Raw genomic sequence first — 15423 nt, forward strand, 5'->3', positions numbered from 1 at the left:
GGGAGCACACAATTGTAAATTGTTAAAGATTATGTAAGTCTAGGCTTAATGATTTCGCGATATTTTCCTACAGGTAACTATTGATTCAAGAAGTACAAGCAGCTCAGCTCACACTCAAGAACCATAAATAGATGATGGCACATGACCATGTACAAGTGAATATACCTCAGAAGAAAATAATTAATCAGCCTCACCTAATACTTTGAAGGGTTTTCTTCTTCTCCACTTGAACCCTTAAATGGAAGCAGCTTTACTTTTGGTTTCTCCAGTGAAAATACAACTGGTATTCCACCTTCAATACCATAGTCTTATTCCCAAGCGGTGTCTTACCGGTGAACTAGAAGTTTTATAGGGAGTGTAAGAAATATGGACTGTAAAATTCGAACATGTCTTACAAACGGGAGAATTGATTCCAATGACAGGACTGGTAGTTTGGTGCTACATGTCTTCAACCCGATTCATGATCTGTTCTGCATATATCTCCACAATGATATGTTGTAATCCATGCCTCCTTGCTGTATGTAGTGCCAGAGGGACCGCCTTTGCTTCAGCCTCTTCCTCCAAATATGCCTTGACATTTCGCCTGATACTGCTCAACAAATTCCTTTGTTTTCTCTAATAACCATTCCAGCTGCTGTGTTTTTGGAGTCTTGAACATAAGAAGCATCTGTAGTTATTTTAACCTGATCCACTTTCTGGTGGTTCCCAATTTCCCAACTGACCTGCTTCTAGTTAAGGTCCTTGGTGCATGGAAAACTTAATCAGGCAAGCTAGTTCACGGAGGATTAACTTCTTGTCCAACTAGTCCTCTCGATCAACTGATTCATTAGATGATGAACTTGCAAATTCTGGAATGAGGTGAGAGTCAATGTACGTAGGGTATTACGTATACTTAGGGTATTACATATTGATGCTAAGGCAATGACTTTTAGTTGTTGAGTAGAGTTGGTAGTGGTGTCCCTTTTATGCTGTTACTTTCATTTGCTTGTTTTGACGTTGGCTGGCTTACCAACTTTCGTTATAATGTGGTTATTCATAAATACAATAAGGGTAAAAACACCGTAAACCTTGGGATATTTCAGAACCAGAATAGAGAGTTCAATAAGATACTATGGCATCCCATAACTTCTATCATATCTCCCTAAAGTCTGTCTTGTATAGCCGGATACTATTTGAATATTTCTTGCCCTGTTACCTAGCAATGTAAACTATAAGAGCTGCTGCAATGAAAACTGGTTAGTATCTGTGGGTATATTGCTTCTTCTCGAAATTCTGTAATTACAAACCATGGTGTGGAGATATGGATGTTAGATTGTGCTCTTCTAGTTTCCCTGTTATATAGAAGAATATGTCCTGATATCATGATATGAATTCTACTTATGAAAATTCTTCAGATGGTCGGGGTTTCAAGACTTAGATGACAGATGTGGAGCAAATAGATGACAAGCAATGTGTAAAACTTGAAGCTTGAAGTATCTTTTTAAGTTAACTGAGATGATAATTGGGAGAAGACCACCATTCACAAGGATATCATCAAAAGAGAGAAAGGAACTCCACTTTCTTTGGTAAGGAGAGGTTTTTTAGTTTCTTGTTCCACTTCCTCGATTGATTTGGGAGATCCTTCTCGGTGAATATGAGGTATCTGAAAGATTTAAATCAGTTGGGAAGTTATCCTTCAGTCATAGATTGAAACTGCATTAATATGCAGCTTTCCTTTCCAATACTGCTTGCATTCACAAATCTTAGCAGATTTTAACCGAGCATATGATTGTTCTTTCTTTTGTTATGTTGTGTTTTCTGCATCGTGGATAGGTTTCCGTTTCTACATTAGGAAAAGTTGACCCCTCGATGAAAGTATGAAACACCACTTTTTCTCCAGTCTCTGCATGACTAATCCTTTTTCCTTGCCCCCACACCTAGACCATGGACAAAGGAGATTGCCCAAAAACTGAAAAAGAAATTTCTGTTAATATCCATATACTGATTACCTCATAAGAATGATGCCACAAGGACGGCATAATCACTTTGAAGAAGCCCCTCCTGCTTCTCTTCTCTGTAATTCAGATGGCCAGTGGTGTTTGAAAAGACCAAGCTTCATTGATCAACAGAGGCATCTTTTTACCTTCCCTCCCCCGCGCTATCTGAGGATTGGGCGTCATAGCATAGCTTACAGAACTTTCAAGCATATTTTGCTCTATTCAGTTTTCTCAGTTCTTGATGACTTGGGTGCAGGGGTTAAGAATTGTAAATTGGATGGGTGAATCGGCGGATTTGGATTGGAATTGGCCACGACCCACCCATTTTTGGTCTTCTCCTGCTGATTCTATCATCTTTCCAACCGATTCTGACCGACTTCGGCTGATCCAGATCAGAATTAGGCAGTCGACACTGGTTCTGTTTTCAAAAATCGTGCTTGGGAGAGCAACAGAATAGACATTTTCAACATCTTTTACTCTCTAATCTCCAACAGACTTGAATAACTGAAGAGCTTCAACCATAGTTGGTGAGGACCATCACCTCACAATTAAGATGTCATGAGTTCAATCTCCTCGGGACCTGACTATCAAGAGGCATATATATATATAAAATGATTGAAGAGCTTCATTCTCAAACACATCAACTGTAACATGTCGATGTGAATTAGTATTCTAAATTCTATAACTCACATCTCAACATCTCTCCTTACCCTTGTGTGAATTATTATTCTAATTTAGTGGTTCTCGATCAAGTCTATGGCTTGCCTATGTTATCACCATCTTACGTAGCACACAAGGGACCATTATAATGAAAATAGTTTTTTGTAAAGCAAGAGAACGCTACCCTTTTGACGAAGGTACATGCCAACGTGCTAGGCAATGGGAGAGCGGACAAGAGCATCTCCATCATGGGGGTAGCACGGTGTTCTACTCACATTGTATCTAGGTTTTTTTCCTTATTTGTATATTTAAAAGGGAATGCTATCTAGTCACGTGGCTCTTGCGTCAAGGGGATAACAGCCCCCACCTCTGCCCCTATGAAATATAAAATGCTCATCCCCTATTGATTCCCTTGCATGTCTTCTCATTTATCTCACACTGGTGCTGTAACTATGCAACCTAATAACGTCTTTCTCCTCATAGCTAAGAAAGACTTTTATCTTTGGCAATGTCCAACTAATTTAATACAAGACGTGATGCTTCATGTAAAACAAAGAAGAAAAAACGATGTTCACTCCATGGCCCATACTCCAAGTCCAATGGCACTAGCAGCCAACCAAATTACCCAACACGTTTTTCACGACCACTTTATTGTGGAGTGAGACCCATAATCTGGAATCTACCATTATTTTTCATTAATTTTGGCAGCTAGTTGTCAATTATTTTTTTTTTTTGGTAAAGAGTTGTCAATTAATTTAATGTTATATAAATTGTTGATCGAATAACCAAATCATTAGTCATGGGAACTTTACAGTTTACACTCTGCTTTTTTATATTGAATCTAATTTTAATAATGGGTAAAAGATTCACACTCCGTCTGTGTTCAGATTTTTTGGCACTTCCTCTCTTCTTAAAATATATTTTTTATATTTAATGATTTATATTAAAGATTTTTCATACGCTTAAATTAATACCCGATGGTGTTATGAGAAATCTCTTCCTTTTAAGAAGTATAGGGTTGGTGTAGACCTCACTTACGAAATATCAATTTCAAAAGTGAAATCGAGGCTAGGTTTTCTTGAAACCTCTAACATTTTATTTTATTTTATTTTTTATGGAATTGAAACCTCTAACATGGACTACTTAAAGTATACCCATTTTAGTGTTATTATTGGGCCTTGTGTTATATAAAATCTCGATAATACCCTTATTACTATTCTTGACACCCTCTCAATAGGGTCCCTTTTTTTTTTTGGTATTATTTCAAATCATCCAAATGCCTTGGTCAGAGGAATCTCCCCTAATTGTGATTGAAGGAAAACCATTCAATTTTCTCTTATAAACTATTTTTGGGAGTGTTTCCTGCCCAATGGTGGAAGGTACAGGTGTAGGCAAGTGCCAATGATTGCCTCTATCAATTCCATCAATGAAAGAGAGAGAGATGGGTCCTAGCATAGGCTATACTTTCAAACACGAAACATTACCTAAAACTTTTTGACAATTTTGTCAGTAGTCAATGAAAGAAGAAGGAGGAGAAGAATAAGTGTCTCCCGGGGGGAGGGGGAGGAGATAGAATACGACCATACGCTTGGATTCGCTGGTGGCTAGCTAACCTCATTTGAAAAACTGTTTGAGTAGTTGAACTGTTGAACTTTGCTAGAAACTCCGACTAGAAGGAAGAAAATTTGAAATTCTAAAGGGCGTTGAGCAACTGACAACCGTCCCCTCATGATTAAATCTTAGCCGTCTGATCTGTTGTGACTCACACCATTTGTATTACATCAACTTCATGATAAGAAAAAGAAAGTTAAAAACGTGTAAGACCAACCTTATCAGCTATTAAGATCAGTTTCACAATTTAATTTATAGAAGAAAGAACAATACCCATTAGTTTGTGTCTACGCCTAAACATAGTGGATATAAAATGACCACATTATTCTACCAAAGATGTTTGTGCACGTCTTTTCATTGGCCATGCATGTTGGTGTATACCTGTGCTTGCATGTAGTATTTTCTTACCCAAAACGATTACGATCATTTTATGTGAGGAGGATGGAGATGGAAAAAGTGTGCTAACATATTCTCCCATGGTGGCTCAGAGAACCTTATCTCTTAATATATAGTTACACTTTTTCTCCAATTTCCAAAGTAGATGATGGCTGCGCACAATTTCTATTTTTCTTCAAGTAAAAGATCTTACATGCATTGGGGATCCTTTCTTATGTCCTCTCTCATTATGACCATGTTAGATCCACAATGAAACTCTCTCTCCTCCATGACCATGTGAACCTCCCTTTGATGCCAAAACCATTTTTTGCACCAATTTATGGTGTGGGTAAAGATTTGGTCCATAGTATTGATCATTGAAATTACTGATACATATTGGTCGTATCAAGCCATTATGGAATCAAAATATCATTTTTCAATAGATGTCTGTACTCTAAGGTTGATCTGTATTGGTCAGGTATTGATATCAATCTAGTCAATACTAATATTAATTGATCCATATGGCTGATCCAATGCCTATACCTAAAACCGTGGGCATAGGAAACACTATCTCCTTTAGTTTTTTTGAAAAACAGAAGAATATGGATATTATTTGGCATTGATACCTCAACGTGTTGCCTCCATTAAGACTTGAGAGTGTGTGTTAGAGCATTAATATAGATGGCATTATTGACTCTCTGACTCTCTCTTGATTTATATTTCCTATTTTCTCTCCCTTGTTTTGTGTCTCTCTTTTTGCTAGTCTTTCCCCAACCACACCGCGGTTGGAGAAAATCTGTATTCCTCTCAACTTCGGTGGGGGTAGAATAGTAATTTTGTGTACCCCTATTTCACGGTCGCGTCGTCGTCATGGTGCGTGCCCGAAAACATTCCCGTAGTTATTAATAAGGGGCAGTTTGGGTAAAGCAATATGGTAGGGGTAGTATCGATATTGAAATATCGAGAAAAGGGTAAAAAAGGAAAATAAATTTCTGCCATGGATAATGGATAATAGAGCCACCATAGCGTTTCGTTACCCTCTTCGACTGAGAGGAGAATCACCCTATTCAGTAATTCTTGTCCAGAAAGAAATTGAGAGGCTCACATCTTCTTCTTTGTATCTTCATCTACTTCGCAGCTTAATCTGCAGCTTTCATCATCTTTTCTCTTAAAAATCACTTCTCTCTGTGATTCTTTCCTTCAATACAACTTCCGAAGCTCCTGTTATCGTTAAGAGTGAGATTTCTTGCTTTACTTTTAAGGTTTTACCGGAAAAAATTGAGTCTACAAATCCATTTTTATTAGAACTAGAAGCATCGTTTTCACATTGGAGTTTATCTGAGTCTCTGTATGGATTCTGGAGAATCTTGATTTGAAGGTGCTGAGGTTTCTAATGATTTGTCGACGTTGTAGTCTCCGGTGGACAATTTTTCTGCTGATTTAACGTGTAAGCTTGCTTGGTTAATTTACTCTAATAAACTCTTGCGAAGTTGAAAGAGTTCAGCCAATTCATGTTGTTCTGGAAATAGAAAATTTCATCACTGGAGCTTTGTTGTCTCTATATGTGTATCGAAATTTGAGGTTGAGGATCGTGAAAATTATTTGGAATTAGTTTACTGAATGGAGAGTGCTGGAGGTAGTTCATTTCTAAGGAGCCGAAGGCTGGGAAGCTGCTTCAATGCAAGCTCCCTTTCTAGTGCTGTAGAATCGTCGAAAGTTAAGCGGAGAGCAGCAGGAGTACCGAAACCAAAGACAGATGACTTTGTGGACGATAACAGCTGGATCGCCGTTGTGATATCCTGTATAAAGATTGTTACCTGTTTTGTGACGATGATGTTCACGACCTTCTTGTGGGCTCTGATCATGTTTCTGCTGCTACCATGGCCTTGTGCGAGGATTAGGCAGGGAAATGTTTATGGTCATGTGACTGGAAGGTTATTGGTAGGTTGCCTCTTCGCCAAAATCTCCATTTTCTGTTTATAGAATTTCGAATTTTGCAGCCCACGTTTCCTTTCTTTTTTTTTTTGGAGGGGAAATATTAGATGTTTAGGGTTTGTGCCAAGAAACTTGTAGATTTGGCAAAAACAGTGAGTTTGCTTTACTTTTCTGTGTTTTCGTGATCAAGAAAAGAAGATAACAACCTGAAAGTGGGATTTTCTTACCTCTTTGATATATCCCATTTTGTTGTGCAGGATCGTCCGAAGCCGATTCTGATATGAGTTGGGCGATTCCACTGATCCGATTTAAGTTTTTAAATCATGAGTAAAACACTAGCCGTTTGACATTGTTGTTGAGCTTAGCAACGTTTATAGTTGGATTTACCATTTAAAAGATTATTTGGCACTTACATTTTAGTGGAAATGTCAAAATCAACCGAAGTAGTTGACTGGCTTAGTTCAGTGGCAGATGGGATGCTTATTTAGCAGCCCTCGGTGCTGAAGCTGGTACATGCTTCTGCTTGCTGGTACATGCCTCTGTTTTCTGAACCAAACATCTCTGTTTGTATTGTTGCAGTAAAAATGATTGTTTTTTTGCTATTTCAACTAATGTTTCTGCTTTGAGTTAGCTTCTTGTTTAGTGGTTGAAATAGTGAGCTTCTGATCTTAGGTTGAAATTGTGGTTTTCCTTTCCTTTTCCTTACTTTCTGCAGAACGGCGGAAACACAAATGTCTCATTATGAATGTGAATTTCTTAAATATTACACTTATAGTATTGAGGCCACTGCCCAGATTGCGGAGTAGATACATCTAGACATTCAAGGAGGAATTGCTTTTCCTATTCATCCCTCAAATTTCATGCATTATTGCTTCCTACTATGACCAGTTTAAGAGTGGTCAGTGTGAAATTATAACAGCAACACTTCGAGCAATCACTGAAGTAAATTGTGAGCCTACAGCTGTGGCCCAGCTACAGCAAATCTGTCTACCCATGGATGGGCCAGAGGCTTCCTGCATTTGATTAGTGATAAAGGTTAGCCTACATGAATCTCTGCATTGCTGGCCTTTATGTCTCCACCAAAGAACTGAGGATCCTTAACTAATATTTATGGATTTTAATGAACATTCTTCATGGCAATGAGGATTCAATCCATATCATAGTCAGCCTTTAGTGGCAAAAATTAACCTATAGTTTCCTTGGGATTCCCATGTCAAGTATCAATCTCGTACATTGCTAATATTCCAAAGTTGGTGTGCAATTTGAATTGTTCTGAAGAAAACACATGTTTTTTAGATTTATGATAATGGTTCGTGTTTAGCTGTAAAGTATACATCTTGGGATCATATAAAGCTAATATAAGAAACTTTGAGGAACTCTTTAGCTGTTTATATATTTTTTCCAGCTCATTCTATATTACCCCAGGTATATTTAGAAGTTGATAGGGTTTAAAAATTGAAGTTGAATCTTTGTACTAAATTAGATCTAGATGTAGTTACTGGGGTGAGAAGCAGAAGCAAGAACTGATGCCAGAGTGAGAAGTGATAGCTCTCCTGTCCTGTACCAAGATTCCTGCATGCGAATAAATTTAAGGATCTATTTGACTTTAGAGTTCAGTTGGTCACAGGTTCAAAACTTAGAAACAGCCTCTTCTGCGAAGCAGGGGTAAGGCTGCGTACACTTTCCCCTCCCAGAACCTGCAGTAGTGGGAGCCTCGTGCACTGGGTTGCTCTTTATCTATTTGAAGATTAGAAGGTGTGCTTATTGTGGGGTATAATCAATAACACTAAATTAAGACTAGAGCATATAACTAATTCCAGGGGAGATGACAAAATAGATGGGTGTCACATCATGAAGTAGATGTACTAAGGATCACTAGGATTAGTGTAATGCCACTTCAGAGATATAGAGATGCAAGGCTTAACGAAACAAATCATGCTCATGGTGAAGATAAGAACTGGTTGTCAGGGAACTTAATCGTGCTAATGGTGAAGGTCAAGAAAAGCTCATGAATGGCCATGAAACAAAGGACAACGTCAAAAAACACCTGACTAACTGTGCCTTGAGGCAAATATGTTGTGTTCTTTAGGGACATGATACACCATAAGTGCAAAAGGCAGACTGCAAAAGAGCCAAAAGGAGGAAAAAACTGAAGAACCTATGGCAGGAAAATTATATATAGTGAAGGTAAGGTGCTGAAGGCCATTGTCATGGGCCTTTACGTTTCCTTCAATATTAATATACAAACCTATAACATAATTTCATTAAGGACACTAAAGGGGGATCCATTCTGTGTTTTCCAGATGATTGATGTAGGAAAGATAACAAACCAACTTGCACCTTAAATTCGAAAATTATAATGGAATTAGATGGGGACCTTTTAAGTTTTTTTGGTAAGTAATATGGACCTTCAATTGAGGTCTACAATGTTTCAATGGTACACCTGGGTGTTTCATATCCTAGTCAACTCTTGAGGGTGGCCACTTTGAGCAAAAGATCTTGCAATGGGCTATAATCCTTTTGTTAGAATCAACTCGATTGTTTCTATGTAATTTATATCCTGAATTATGTCTGGGATTTTTTTTTTTTGTGCCTTTGTTAGTTTAAAATGGTTCTCGACTGGAATGGTGATTGCAGATGTGGATTTTGGGAAATCCTATAAAGATAGAAGGTGCCGAATTCTCCAAAACAAGGGCTATTTATATCAGTAACCATGCATCTCCTCTAGATATCTTTCTTATAATGTGGTTGACTCCAACGGGTACTGTTGGCATTGCCAAAAAGGAGGTATGGGTGGCACACATTTACTGTAGCAATGGCAAGCTTCCTGAAAATTAAATTTCAGATATATGTAGAGAAATATGATGGCTCCTAGAATCATCAAGGTTGGCAGTGCCTTTATATTGATTTTTCAATTAATGGGTAGCTCATGGATGAGATATACAGTCCTTATACCATCTGGTCAACTTTTAGTTCTATATTTACAGGACAATTAATTTGGACTTGTTATAGCCCCAACCTAAGAAACCAGCACACAAGAACCAAGGAAGAAGAGAAGAAGAAGAAACAAAGGGAGAGAGGAGAGAAATCGTGAGAGAGCAAAAGCACATGTCACGACTAGACTGAATGTCTTGCTGTCTTGCCAAGACTCATAACCCATAATAAGTATTAGTTATAAAGTGCAATGACAATAGCCCACAATAGATAATAATTATCAAAATTGTTATGATTATAAAGGACATAAACTAAACAATTACAATAATACCCATAACTCACTACACAATATCCAAGATACTCTTAGACTGACGATAACACTTAACACTCCCCCTAAAGCAAGAGCATAAACATCTCCTATGCCCTACTTGGAACAACCATTAAGAAAATCAGGCCTAAACAATGCCTTAGTAAACATATCACAAAGTTGATTGCTGGAGTTAACAAATGGAGTAAAAATCGGCTTCTAAATGACAACATTCTACACAAAAGTGATAATCAACCTCAATATATTTAGTCTGCTCGTAGAGCACTGTATTACTAGCAATATAAATAGCACCTTGATTGTCGTAATACATCTCCATGGGTGCTGACCGAAAAACCCAGTTCCTGAATGATAGATATCAACCACATCAATTCCATTGTAGTATGTGCCATAGCTCAATACTCAGCCTCTGCACTCAACCAGACCACTTTTGTCTGCTTCTTACTCTACTGGGGAATAAGATTACCGCCGATAATGTGCAATTTCCAATAGTAGACTTGCGATCACTGTATACACCAGCCTAGTTAGCATTAGAGTAACCCAAAATATCAATATGACCATGATGTTGATAAACGTGATGTTTTCCAAGTGCACCTTTAAGATATCCCAAATTGCAACACACAACATCCCATTGGGCTTACTATTAAGGATTCTCCATGAATTGACTAATAACACCAATAAAAAAGAAATATCTAGTCAAGTAACAATCAAATAAATAAGTTTTCCATCCAATCTCTTGTACTTATGTTTATCTTCAATTACCATCACATGCTCCAAGTTTCAGATGAGGTTCCATAGGATTGATTATCAACTGGTTTAGAACCCAACAAGTTAGTCTTGGATAGAAGATCAAGCACATACTTCCTCTGAGACAAACCCTTTTTACTACAAACAACTTCATTACACAAAAAATGTTTGAGCATCCTTAAATCTTTCATCTGAAAACATGATGTAGATACGACTTGACATTTTCAATATTAGAAAAGTCATTACCGGAGATAATAATATCATCAACATTCACAAGAGTGACGACCTTGGCACAATAGCGACAAACAACCACAAGGTGATTGAAGCATTGTGTAAACCCATAACCACCAATTACCATACTAAATTTATCATAGTAGGCACGTGGAGACTGTTTCAGCCCATAAATAGCCTTGTAAAGATGGCAAACCTTTGATGCTTCATCTCTATGAGCAACATACCTAGGAGATTATTCCATATACATACCTTCCTGCAAACCTTTGATGCTTCATCTCTATGAGCAACATACCTAGGAGATTTTTCCATATACATATCTTCCTCAAAATCACATTAGAGAAATGCATTTTTTGATATGAAGCTGAAACAGAGGCCAGTTAAGATTAATAGCCAACGATATAAGTACGCAAATAAAGTTAAGATGAGCCACTGGAGAAAAGGTCTCAAAGTAGTCACACAAGAACCAAGGAAGAAGAGAAGAAGAAGAAGAAACAAAGGACAAGGAGAGAAATCATGGGAGACTGGAAAGAGAATTCATGACTAGACTGAATGTCTAGCCGCGATCAATGACCCACAATATATATTAATTATAAAGTATGACACTATGATGACAATAAAGGACACAACTTAAACTAAACAATTACAATACTACTCATAAGTCACTACACAATACCCAAGATACCCTTAGCCTGGCGGTAACACTTAATAATACTTAACAGAACTATCATCTAAGAAGCATCCCACTATGATCAAATTACTTAGGTCAATGCCTATGCTTCAAATAAGAGGTAAAGGAACTTCCATTATCTGGTTCTAATAGTTCACTTTGTGGGAAAGTGTCTCAAACATAGTTGTCAAGGCGTTTCCTAGACGCCGTGATCCTATGTTCTCAAAAGGGTAGAATCAACATCTATAGGGGAATTTAACAAGGAAAGTCAAGAGCAAGTTTCTCTTTGTGCAGATCATATGGTACCCCCTGTTTGGACAGTTATATGTGTTAGCAAACCATCTTCGTATAGATCGTTCCAACCCAAGTTCAGCCATTGAGTCGCTGAAACAGGTACTATTTTTCTTTCTAAAATCTCTTCAACTGCTATTTTGGCTATATTATGTACTGACTTCTGCTGAGCTTAGGCTGCTCGTGCAATTGTTGGGAACAATCTTTCTTTGATCATTTTTCCTGAGGGGACCCGATCCAAAAATGGAAGATTGCTTCCATTTAAGAAGGTAAAAGTACATGTTTGTTTTCCCCCACCCCTCTATTTTTCTTCTATTTATTTTGTGTATTCAGATCATTCAGATATTATGAAGAATCAGAGCATAATTCTTGAAGAATAACCCAGGTGATGATAATGATATGGATCTGAATTGGTCTTAACTGGATCTCCTAGTCTGGATGTCATGGTCTAAATATCATATCCCTGGCTTTGGTTAGTAGGATCCATCATATGGTGTATACCGCCCCCACCCCCCTGAAGTTATTTTGCTTATAGTCTCGGATTTCAGATTTTACCATTACCATATGCTTTATCTTGTATTCTTGTTTTTCTGTGTCTCATTCCTATTTAATTTATATATATTTTTTATTATGTGTAGGGCTTTGTTCACATGGCATTTCAGTCTCGTCTCCCAATTGTTCCAATGGTTCTGACAGGGACACACCTAGCGTGGAGGAAAAACAGTCTGCATGTTAGGCCAGCACCTCTAACTGTAAAGTTTCTTCCTCCGATAAGAACTGAAGATTGGACAGCTGACAAGATTGATGACTACATTAACATGGTACATGACATCTATGTCAAACACCTTCCAGAGGCCCAGAGACCTCTGGCATCTGAAGAGGAAAATCGTGAAAGAGATCAGACTCGCAACTGAGGTACCTTGACTCTGTTTTACTTTCCACAGAAGACTCTCAATTAGAAAAACTACAATTATTGTGATTGAAACTTTACAAATAATTGAAAACTCATCTCATAATTTAGTAGGAAAGATAAAAAGGGAAATGGATAATAAAAATTTCTTGGTACTTAATCTTGGTATCAGTTTTATGTTATTTAATTGTGTAACTGTGTTATGGGATCCACCACCATGGACCCTTGCTTTCATAACACCCCCCCCCCAAAAAAAAAACCAAAATATTAATAAAAAAGTCGTTGATTTAAAGCAGATTTTTTTGGTGGGTGTGGGAAGGGGGGCGAGGTAGGCCGTAAGAAGAGTAGAACTCATGACCTCTTAATTGCGAGGTGTTGGTCATTGCCAACTGAGCTGCCCCTTGGGTCATGTAGATTAGAAATGTCTTGCATTGACCTTTGTGTTTCTTTATGTTTTGTACTATTAGTGTGACTGAATCTAGTGGCTGATCCCGTAAATTTGGTTACATGAATATGGTCTTAGATTTTGCTGAACTTTTTCTTGCTTTTTTTTTTTTTTTTTTTTTTTTTTTTTTCCTGGTGAAATTTAGGGTTTGGGTTTCAGGGTGACATTGTAATATGAATCTCAATGATTTCATTTTACAAAATTTTTACTTTGGATTCTTTGATAAATTTCAGAATCTTTCAGATTCTAAAAATTGGGAATATATTTTTTCCCTATTCCCAACTTATTTTGAGCTTCGGTATTTTTTGAATTCCAATTTACAATTTTGGTCAGAAAATTTGTTTTATTGAAATACGTAAGATATTGAACTCCGACCAGATTGCGGCTGTAATTATGAATCTACAGAGAATTCTCATTGCAGTCATAAGGACAAAATATACTTTTTTTAAAGCTTGGAATACATTGTTCCTGCAAGAGGAATAAATTTTCTATAAGGTTTATCTTTTGCTGTGTACATTGATTAATTATACATGGTGGATTGATCCCATTCGTTCAACAGGTGAAGAACCCTCAGTCCCCATTGAACATAATACTAGCACCTCCAAAATTAATGAAGATCAAATATTCTGCTTTTGGCAAGGTGACATTTACTATGAAAGCGATGATTTCTGGGTTTTTTTTCAAGGATATCTTTGAATAGCTTCGTGATGCGTTTGGTGCCGAAGTGAACCAGCTCATGAACTTGAAGCTTGAGGGATCAGTTGGTTGAGAGTGATTACGGCTGAATGGTTTCTATATTTGAAATATTTTCACCTTGGAGAAGAACATAAACCACCGAATGGAACAAAAGTAATTCCAGATATGGCTATTTATGTATTGAGCTGTTTAAGAATGCTATGACATTATGCTGTTACCTGGCTTTAACCAGATGATGTAATACTATTTGAACACTGGCTTGTACATGAAAATTATGCTTCTTTTTCCTGTGTTGTTAAGCAGAGTGTAGCATGTAACCTTGATTCAGTTTCTAACTAGATGGATTTGTTCAATTATAAAAATCCTGTATAATAAACCCTAAATATGAGTTATTATATATCTTATACATTTTATTAATAATAATATGATATAATGATTAAATGTTGGGTCGAATAATTTGTCTAATAATCAATCTTTATCTGTTAATCAAAAATTTTGGAAGTTATACAACATAAGTTAGCCATGTATCAACTTTTACAGCTTGGTTCAATATAATGATACAAAAGCCTGTGCTGCCATTTTCAATTTGAATCGGGCTCTAAGGTTTGACTCATGCCTATCCAAAGTATACTTAATATTCCCTTTCATTTCAAGGACTAAAGGCAAACAAAAGAACATTAAAGCCTTACCATTATTTCTGCTTCCATTAGGAATTTATGATGAATTATTTCTTGCATGTGTCTGTATAAGGCAGATCACATTGTTGTAATTGTGATTGAAAACTGTTTCTAAAAGCAAATTTTGTTTACAGTCCAGGCTATTTTGTTATGGAAAAAGTCAGGCACATAACTCTACGGTGTACAAGTCGTCTCTCTTATATTCATTTAATGATGTGGGCCCCCTTTTATACATATTAACATTTGTCGAAACTCCTTTCCCTTTCTTGATGTGTATGATAGGGTTATAAAACAAATGTACCATATTAGTCATTATGATACTGATATTGATAATACTACTGATTGGTTGTATCAGGCTGTATCGAGTTGATTTCGATTAAAAAACCACTTTTTGGCCAATGCAATTTATCCATATTGGTATTTGTATCATTATCATATGATACCGATGCTTAGAACCTAATGTCTGATAACAATATAAGGGGGCAACATGTCGATCCTTCTCCCTTTTGTTATTTGTTATTCATTTCTTGCAAAGAAAATGTAGTCCTGCAATCAATGTCTCAACCATTCCCCATGATTAAAGAGGGGGAAAAATGAGTTCATTAACAAGTTGGAAACTTCACTGGTTGAAATGTTTTACAACCCAAAAAAGCTTAAGTAGAGGGAGAGAAACTAAATTGAGGTAGAGAAACTAAGAGAGTTAAGATCTGGTTAAGTGTGGATGTGGTGTGGGATGGCCTCAACCCATGACAAGTACCTTGGGGGATCTTATAAAAAAAACTCTTTGCCAAAGTACCATTTGGCTTTAGAATAGTAAGAAAAAGCACAATGTTACAAACAGAAGCAGATGAATACATCTTCCAGATGAAGCCGCCCCTACCTTCTTTAAAGGGTTTATAATCCAAAGGACTGAAGCCTTTTTGAGCTAACTCCATTGTCA

General features: G+C 37.0%; 1 protein-coding gene across 2 annotated transcripts; it reads left to right on the plus strand.

Annotated features, from left to right (window-relative positions):
- The first annotated feature begins 5652 nt into the window (after positions 1–5652).
- LOC122094361 (1-acyl-sn-glycerol-3-phosphate acyltransferase-like) lies at positions 5653–14189 on the plus strand. Of its 2 annotated transcripts, none has more exons than XM_042665132.1 (6): positions 5653–6563; positions 9195–9344; positions 11759–11857; positions 11932–12024; positions 12394–12670; positions 13670–14189. In XM_042665132.1, exons 1-5 carry the CDS (start codon positions 6243–6245, stop codon positions 12667–12669), a joined length of 939 nt encoding a protein of 312 aa, XP_042521066.1. In that variant the 5' UTR covers positions 5653–6242; the 3' UTR covers position 12670; positions 13670–14189. The 2 variants fall into 2 exon arrangements, with proteins under 2 accessions (XP_042521066.1, XP_042521067.1); XM_042665133.1 differs by having other exon boundaries at positions 13796–14189.
- Positions 14190–15423: the final 1234 nt, after the last annotated feature.

This window comes from Macadamia integrifolia, chromosome 11 (assembly GCF_013358625.1).
Source record: "Macadamia integrifolia cultivar HAES 741 chromosome 11, SCU_Mint_v3, whole genome shotgun sequence".
In the NCBI taxonomy this organism is placed as follows: Eukaryota; Viridiplantae; Streptophyta; class Magnoliopsida; order Proteales; family Proteaceae; genus Macadamia; species Macadamia integrifolia.

Excerpts from the sequence above, each read along its gene's own strand:
- LOC122094361 (XM_042665132.1), top strand. The coding sequence starts at position 6,243 with ATGGAGAGTGCTGGAGGTAGTTCATTTCTAAGGAGCCGAAGGCTGGGA. Across the intron at positions 9,345-11,758 it reads TTGGCATTGCCAAAAAGGAG|ATCATATGGTACCCCCTGTT; the intron begins GTATGGGTGGCA and ends CTCTTTGTGCAG. Across the intron at positions 11,858-11,931 it reads CCATTGAGTCGCTGAAACAG|GCTGCTCGTGCAATTGTTGG; the intron begins GTACTATTTTTC and ends TGCTGAGCTTAG.